The sequence below is a fragment of the Galeopterus variegatus genome, unplaced genomic scaffold, assembly GCF_000696425.1.
Source record: "Galeopterus variegatus unplaced genomic scaffold, G_variegatus-3.0.2 Scaffold13694, whole genome shotgun sequence".
Taxonomy (NCBI): domain Eukaryota; kingdom Metazoa; phylum Chordata; class Mammalia; order Dermoptera; family Cynocephalidae; genus Galeopterus; species Galeopterus variegatus.
Window position 1 is genome coordinate 15,009 of NW_007739805.1, and position 9,186 is coordinate 24,194.

Genomic DNA, 9,186 nt, shown 5'->3' on the forward strand with positions numbered 1-9,186 from the left:
CAGGTCGGATGGTTATCATCCTCCCCATACTGCAAAAGAGAAAATAAGGTACAGTGGGGTTAGGTATGACTCAGTACCAGAAGGTCTGTACTAAGACTAGTATCCAGGTCTGTTTACTATTATTCAGATATAATTCACATACCATAACATTCACCCTTTTAAAGTGTACAATTGAGTGGATTTTATCTTTTTTTTTTTTGTCCTTTTTTTGAGACCGGCCGCACTGCGCTCAGTCAGTGAGCGCTGTGAGCCCACCAGTCATCCCTATATAGGATCTGAACCTGCAGCGGGAGCGCTACTGCGCTCCCAGCGCCGCACTCTCCCGAGTGCGCCATGGGCTCGGCCCAATTGAGTGGATTTTATTATTCACACAAGGTTGTGCAACATCATCACTGTTTAATTCCAGAACATTTTCCTCACCCAGAAAAGAAACCCTATACCCATAATAGTCACTTCCCATTACCTCCTTCTACACAAGTCCCTGGAAACCACTGATCTACTTTTTCTCTCTGTATTTGCCTAAGACATTTCATTTCAGTGCACTATAAAATATGCGACCTTTTGTGTCTGGGTTCTTTCACTTAGCAGAATGTTTTCAAAGTTCATCCATGTAATACCATGCATCAGTACTTCCTTATTTTTGTGGGTGAATGATATTTTGTCGTATGAATATATCGCATTTTGTTTATCCATTCCTCAGTGAATTTTGTGTGGACATATGCATTTTTTCTCGTGTGTATTCCTAGGAGTGGAATGACTGTGTCATATAACTCTTGTTTAACTTTTTGAGGAACTGCTGAACTGTTTTTCACTGTAGCTGCACCAGTTTTGTACATGCTCACCAGCAGTGTGTGAGGGCTCCAATCTCTCCACATCCTTGTCAGCATTTGGTATTTTCCATCCTTTTTATTGTACTAATTTTAGTAGGAATGAAGTGGTATCTCATTGTGGTTTTGATTTGCTTTTTCCTAATGACTGATGATGTTGCGTTTCATGTATTTATTGGCCATCTTCCTTGGAGAAATATCTATTCAAATCTTTTCCCCAATTTTTAACTGAGGTATTTGTCCTTTATGTCAAGTCGTAAGAATTCTTTATGTATTCCAGATGGTAGACCCTGATAACATACATGATTTGCAATATAATATTTTCTGTCATTCCGTGGTTTTCTTTCCACGTTTTTTTTTCGCGGCTAGCAATACAGGGGTCCGAACCCCTGACCTTGGTATTATCAGCAGCATGCTCTAACCAAGTGAGCTGACCAGCCAGCCACATTTCACTTTCTTGACATGGTCCTTTGAAACACAAAGTTTTTAATTTTGATGAAATCCATCTTAACAATTTTTTATTGATGTTTCTTGTACTCTTGCTATCATATCTAGGAAATCATTGCCTAACCCGAGGTCACAAAGATCTGTTCTTGTTTCCTTCTAAGAGTTTGAGCTGTTAACTTTAGATCTTTGATCCATTTTGATATTGTTTTCGTATATGGTGTGTGGTAGGCGTCCACGTTCATTCTTTTGTATATGGATATACAGTTGTCTCAGCACCATTTTTAAAACAACAACAGCAATACTAAGTCTTCCAACCCATAAACATTGGAAGTCTTTCCATTTATTTAGGTCATCTGTAATTTCTTTTAGCAGTGTTTCATAGTTTTAAATGTATGAAGATTGCACTTCATTTGTTGAATTCATTCCTGGAAATTTTACTTTTTTTTTTTTTTCCTTTTTGTCTTTTTTCGTGACCAGTAACGGGATCGCAACCCTCGGTGTCGCGCCCGTACCGCGACCGGCAACGGGAACGCAACCGGCAACGGGATCGCAACCCTCGGTGTCACGCCCGCACCGCGCTCAACCAGTGAGCGGACCGGTCTCTATATGGGATCCGAATCCTCGGCGGGGGTGCTGCTGCGCTCCCAAGCGCCACACCCTACCAAGTGTGCCACCGGGCCGGCCCGAAATTTTACTTTTTGATACTATTATAAATGGAATTATTTTGTTAAGTTTACTTTTGGATTGTTCATTACTAGTACATAGAGATATAGTATTTTGGTATTCATCTTGTATCCTAAAATCTTGCTAAATTATTTATTAGCAGTAATAGGTTTTCCTGGATTCCTTAGGATTTTCTACATACAAATTCATGTCATCTGTAAATATAGTTTTGTTTCTTCCTTTGCAATCTTTATGACTGTCCTTTCTTTTTCTTGCCTAATTGCCCTGACTAGAATCTCCAGTATAACATTGAATAGGAGTGGTGAGCGCAGACATCTTGTCTCGTTCCTGATCATAAGGGGGAAAAGCTTTAAGTCTTTCACCATTAAGTCTGAGGTTAACGGTGCATTTTATCAGGTTGAGAAAGTCCCCTTTTATTTCTAGTTTGTTGAGTGTTTTTCATCATGAAAGGGTGATAGATTTTCTAAAATGACTTTTTTTGTGTGTCTGTTGAGATGATCATGTTGGGTTTTTTCTTTATTCTATTTAGTTGGTGTATCAGTTGATTGTATCTCCAACCAACCTCACATTCCTGGGATGAATACTACTTGGTCATTACCTCTTCTTTTGATGAAGCAAATGTCTTAAATTTGCAGAGCCACTTTCTCCAAAGAACTAAGTAATAGATAATATTTGTCAACTGTACACTTACATACTAGGCATTGTGCCACTACTTTATCTGTATATCCGTATAATCTTCAGCAACCTTCCAGGAAATTATCATCCTCATTTTACAGATGAGAAAAATGAGACTTAGGGAGGTTACGTGGTTTGCACACTGCTGGTGAGTGGTGGATCTTGCATACTTGAGAGTCTGTTACACTGTTGTGCCTCGTGCGTCTGAGTGAGCTGATGGAATAACTGAGGTAGGAGAGAATGGGAAAATTTACATACGACTACAGGTCTCCCAGTTCAGCCCTAGTGTCATTTGAACCCTTTCTTCGTAGTGAGAATTGGTGACTCTATAGGCTGCAAACGTCTGTGTCTTATTGATTTCTTTCTCTTCCTCCAGTACCACCTTTTTGGGACATTGCCCTTCCCCAAAAGGAAGACTCAGGAGGAGGAATGGATTCTAGTCTCTGCACAACTGGGCCCCAGGTAAGTTGGAAATTTATTCTAAGAGGCAACCTCTTTTATTCCTAATACTAATGGTAGGGTTGGTGTGTGTGTCCCACCTTCCTGCCCGCCCCCAATTCACAGAAGTACTTCATGTTCATTTGAGCAAACCTGGAAAATATACAAAACACGAAAAATTTAAAGTAACCCTTAATCCCACAAACAGGTGGCACTTAACGTTTTGATTTGTGTCCTTTCAGTCACGGGGTTAGGAGATAATTACTGTCTTCTGTTAATACTGTGGTGTAATCTCCTGGTTGGTTTTTCCCTTGCCCACCTGTCGGCTCCCCCCGTCGCCCCCACCAGCACCTAGCAGAGGGTACATTGTATAGAGTAAGCCCCTATTTGTTATAAGAACAGCTGAGCTGCCACCTGCATGCCTTACTGCTCTCTGACTCTCCTGAACTCCACGTTTTTGCGTGTTCCACAACATCTGCACTTGCCTGTCCTCCAGTCACCTTAAATTCTGTGACCCCCAATACAAAAGTAGTTACTTAGCTGACATGGGCAGTTACCTTCTTCCAATGCTTCTTCTCTTTGTGATGACAGGACCATCTGTCTCTCTTCCAGGCAGGAAACAGCTTTGATTCATCGTCAGATCTTCTCTCATGAAGCCCATTTCTGGCTGTGCATCTAGTCCCTCTATTTGAGCAGGATCCTCTCTCAACTTGTCACTGACACTGTTGGAGTTCTACCCCTTCTTTCCCACCACCATCTCAAGGCACATCTGTCTCTACCAGCTCCCTTGCCTAAGGGATGAAAGCACCATGTTTATCAAGTCATTTAAAGCTTTTTACATTCTGACTTCCACTTTTCTAGACCCTTCACCCCTCCACACCCCGACCCTTGCCTTGGACTGCCTGCCATTTCCTGAACATGTGAGGACTTTCTCACCTTCATGCTTTGGATATCCTTCCCTTGCCCTGTGTGGGGAACCTTCTCATTCAATGCCAGCTCAGTGATTGGCTTCTCTCTGTGGTCTTCCCTGGTTGTCCTCCCTCTCCCCTTCGGTTCTCCTAGCAACCAGTACATCCGTCTCTTTCACACATACTATTACATTTGGTTGTGTATATACCTGGCTCTCCTGCTGTACTGGGTGATAACCAAGTTCATGGGAATATTTGTTAAATGTTTGAAAGTTCAGCTTTCACATTTCTTTAATAATTTGCACCTGATTCTTCACTGTATGAACTCACATTCTAATTTTTCTTTTTGGTATTGGCTCTTGTATGTTCCAAGCACCTGCTGGATCTTGCCCAGTTACTTCTCATGCACGCACACATTTTCTAACTATGTACACATAAATTCTACCACAATTATAAACGTGCAAAGACAAGAAACAGTGTGTCTCTTTTGTGTGTGTGTGTGTGTGTGTGTGTGTATTTGTCAGAATCCATTATAGTATAAAGCACATAGAAAGCTATTGATACAATGGTTTTCTTGAACTACCCAGGGATGCGAATCCTTTCACAGATTGATTTCCAGCTTCCCCAAGGCTGCTAGTGTTACGGCCCCCTTCACCTCCAACGTAGATCCTGAGAACACTGGCAAGAAGGAATTTGCTTGTTGTTTCAGGGATCCACACCCTTCAGCAGCGTGACTGTACCTTTGACCCAGGATGGGTGGAGGAACCGGGTCCTACTGGGTAAGGAAACTGTTCCTTTAAGATTGAGAATCACGGGTTAGCCAGTTAACTCATTTGGTTAGAGGTCGGTGTTATAACACCAAAGTCAAAGGTTCAGATCGTCTTACCGTACAAGCGAGCCGCCAAAAAACAAAAAACTGAGAATCAGCTCAATTCTGAAAATCTGGCACTTTCTTTCCAGTGTGTAGAGATCTCTTATTGCTGTGATGCACCAGAGGGATAGCATTTACTCCTTGTCCCCCAATGGAAAGCCTCTGCATGGCTAGTCAACAAATAGGCAGTTTCCCTTTGCTTCCCCCAAGGCTACAACTCTCCATTTTCTCCTTTCCCGGGAGGGCTGGGGCATCCCTCAGGTTAGTTCCTCCATTGTTGCTTTGCCCCCCACGGATTTGTCACCCCACTTCCCCTGGGTGACAGAGCCACAAAGGATTAATCAAAGCTCTTCTCTTCTGAACAGTGAGAACCTGCGAAGTGGTTAACTTTCCCGGATCCCTCTGCCTTTGTGTCTCAGCCTCTGCTCTTGTGGGACCTCTGCAGGGCCTCACTAGCTGGGGATCCAGTCACTTTCGATGTTGGAGACTTAAAGCATCAAAAGTGGAAATGAATTAAACCACTTTAGGGTAAGAGCATTTTACTGTTTGTTTTGTTTTGTATTTTGGTAGCTGGTGGCCCAGGGATTTGAACCCTTGGCCTTGGTATTACCAACACCACACTCTAACCTATTAAGCTAACCGGCAACCCCCATTTCACATTTTTTAGAAAACTGTAACCTGATTCTTTCTTGCCTTATTTCTTTAGTTAGAAAATATTGTTGCTGCAATGGCAATGGGAACAAAGCCTCTGGCCTATTTTGTGTATAGTTCCTCAAAGCTGTCTGTTCTTACTGTCTTACTGTCCCCTTCACCTGTCACGTTACCTTGGCCCTCGTTGTTGTGCCACGCACCGCTCATACTTGCTAACTTTGCCTTTTATGGAGAGTCTCACTAGTCCTGCTGCTGCCTTCTCCCAAGAGCCCTCCTTTCCAGCCCACCCATATTAGTCACGTAGAACCTTTTCACCTGAATTCAAAGACCCTGTGTGGAACTTCAGAAATTGGGTGCAGTGTTTTCTGTCTAAGGGAACAATTGCATTTTTCTGGGAAAAGTGTTCATCGCAGTCTCAAAGGGGTTCAAGATCATAAAAAGGCTACCATGTTAGTTTTCTAAGACTGCCATACCAAATAACTGCAAACTGGGTGGATTAAAACAATAGTTCTGGGAGCTCGAAGTCTGAAAGTGAGGTGTCAGCAGGATTGTGGTACCTTTGAAGCCGTCTTAGTCCATTTTTATTTATTTATTTATTTATTTAAAAAAGATGACCTGTAAGGGGATCTCAACCCTTGGCTTGGTGTTGTCAGCACCACACTCAGCCAGTGAGCAAACCGGCCATCCCTATATAGGACCCGAACCCGTGGCCTTGGTGTTATCAGCACCACACTCTACCGAGTGAGCCACAGGCCGGCCCCTTCGTCCATTTTTATGTTGCTATAATAGAATACCTGAAAACAGGTAATTCATAAATAAAAGAGGTTTATTTGTCTCACGATTCTGGGACAGCTGCATGTGGTGCAGGCCTCAGGCTGCTTCTCCTTATGGTGGAAAATGGTGGGGCATGGTTGACAAAGCAAGAGAGACGGAGGTGCCAGGGTCCTTTTAAACACCCAGCTCTTGCGAGAAATAATAGAGCGAGAACTCACTCACTACCTACCCCCAGGGAGGGTATTCGTCTTTGTGTGAGGGATCCACCACCTATGACTCAACAGGCTCTCAACACGGCCACATTCGGGGTCAGATTTCCACACAAGCTCTTGGGGGACAAGACACCCAACGTCCATGATAAGCCTCTGTGGGAGGACCCTTCCATGTCTCTTTCTAGCTTCGGGTGGCTGTCAGCAATCCTCGGTGTTCCTTGGCTTTTAGATGCATCACTCCGATCTCTGCCCCCTTGTCACTTGACATTCTCCTCTGTGTCTACATTTCCCTCTTTTTACAAGGTACACCCTAAACCATTATGGCCTCAACTTGATTGCATCTACAAAGATCTTATTTCCAAATAAGGTCACATTCTGAAGTTCCAGGTGGGCATGAATTTTCAAGAGGACACTATCAAACCCACCACGGTTACCCCAAAAGATTCAAATCACCATGTTATCAGAAACAGAAGTTGGCAAGCGGCGTTACCACGAGGCATGTGTGCTCTGAGGCAGTAGTTCAGGGCAGTAGGAACAACTTTCAATGTGTGCCTGAAAGATGCACTCAGTCCTGCCTTACTATCCATTAACCACATGGATTCATGGAAACCGCTGAGTTATGTAGTCATGTTCCTGTATGTATGAAGAATGTGTGTAATAAAATCTTTCTTGCTTATTTTACAAAGTAATAGATATTTTTAAATGTTGTCAACCATAGAGTTATATGAGCCACGTGATAGTGAACAGAAGTAGTTTGGGACAGGTTTTCACTCTGGCTGTTAGAATAACTAAATACCGTCTCCGTGGAATGGCACCTCTGCTCTGAGACCTGCAGTGCATCCTGGGCATCACTGTGCCTCCGTGAGCTGGGCTCAGGCCCTCCATTTTTCCACCACACACCTCCCAAGTGACAGACCCAGGCGTGTAAAGTGCCTTTCACCTTGCTGCTCCCTTTGGAGACTATTGTGATGGATGCTAACGTTTCCCTGACGCCGTTGGTCACTTTTGATTATTATTATTCATTGAATTACTCATAAGTCAACAAATGTGCATTAAACCATTTGGTACACGCCTGGCGCCGTTTTAGCTACTAGGAGTAGCTAACAGAGAACAAGACATAGTCCCTGCTTACATCTCATGTCTTAGTGAAGAACACAAATAAAATGAGTGAACATATAGTTTTAAGTGCTAAGTGCTCTGAAGAAAATAAAGCAGGATTAGGGGATGGGGGTACAAAGCTGAGTAAGGGAACAGAAATGAAGTTAGGGAGCTGCTTGAGATCAGATGAAGGGGAACAACCTGTTTGAGGAGGTGACATTGGAGCTGGGATCTGAAGGTAGAGAATGAGCCGGCTACATTCTGGGCCACAGCATGTGCTGACGCCTTGATGTGGGAGTGAGCTTGGATTCCTTCAGACCTGTGTGGACAGAGCTTAATAAATAAGATGGAGAGGGGTATGCATGGGGCAGATCATCTGGGGGATTATGGCCATGGTAGACATTTGGATTGTATTACAACTACGAAAATGAGAACCCATTGGAGAGTTTGAAGCAGGGAAGGAACGATATTTATGTTTAAAAAGAATTCAGCAGATGTATGGAGTATTCTCATGGAGACTTTGAGGACTCAGAAATAGAAGCAGGTAGCGGCAGCTGTTACAGACATTCCAGTGAGAGATGATGGTGGCTTGCTAAGAAGAGGGACTCAGGATATAATTTTGATGTTAAAGCCAACAGGACTCACTAGTGGATTGCATTTGGTGTGCAGGGAAAAGGAACATTAAGGCTGACCTTAGTATTTTACAGGTGGGCGAATGGGAAGACTAAGAAAGATGCTGGCTTGCAAGGGAAAATCAGGGGCTCTGTTTTGGGCATTACACTCAGGGGAGATGTGGGCTGACAGATGGGAATTCGTGATGGTCACTTGGGCTTCTGAATTGCCCCTTTCTCCCACTGTTTTTCTTGCCACTTTCCCTCTCCTTTCCTTTTTTTTTCTTAGCTAGATGGTCTGTTTTTTTTTTTGTTTTTTTGTCTTTTGTCTTTTTCCGTGTCCGGCAACGGGATCGCAACCCTCGGTGTTGCTCCCGCGCCTCACTCAGCCAGTGAGCGGGAACCGGTCTGTATGTGGGATCCGAACACTCGGGCGGGAGCGCCACCGCACTTCCCAAGCGGTGCACTTATCCAGTGCGCCACCGGGCCGGCCCTAGATGGTCTGTTTTTAAGAGCTGTCAAACCCATCTATGATTGAATACCAGGTTACATAGGGACACCCTTAATCTGAAAGGAGGACCTGTGTGCTCTCAGTAGATTGGTCATCGTGCAATTTAGAGGGAAACCTGCTTTTAATGCTTAGGACCATTCTGGGTCCTTTATGTGTCTTAACTCATTTAATCCCTTCAGTAATTCGGAAAGGGACCTGCTTTCACAGATGATAAATCCAAGGCACAGAAAGATTAAAGAATTTGCCCAAAGTCACACAGCTAATGAGAGGTGAGCCAAGACATAACCCCAACCAGTCTGTGTCCAGATTCTGTATGAAATTAAAAGAAGGAGTACCTAGGGCTGGCCCGGTGGCGCACTCAGTAGAGTGTGGTGCTTGGGAGAGTGGTGGCGCTCCCGCCAAGGGTTCGGATCCCATATAGAGGCCAGTCCGCTCACTGATTGAGGGCGGTGCGGGCGCAACACCGAGGGTTGCGATCC

The 9,186-nt window shown here is 43.9% G+C and overlaps 1 protein-coding gene across 1 annotated transcript in view; it reads left to right on the top strand.

Annotated features, from left to right (window-relative positions):
- The window catches only part of LOC103581692 (zinc finger protein 79-like), a 13,052-nt gene that overhangs the window by 1,841 nt on the left and 2,025 nt on the right, over window positions 1-9,186 (top strand). Inside the window, exons 2-3 of the mRNA XM_008563466.1 lie at window positions 3,010-3,095; window positions 4,689-4,758. Coding sequence (XP_008561688.1) covers window positions 3,010-3,095; window positions 4,689-4,758 — 156 coding nt within the window. The remainder of the gene's footprint in view (window positions 1-3,009; window positions 3,096-4,688; window positions 4,759-9,186) is intronic.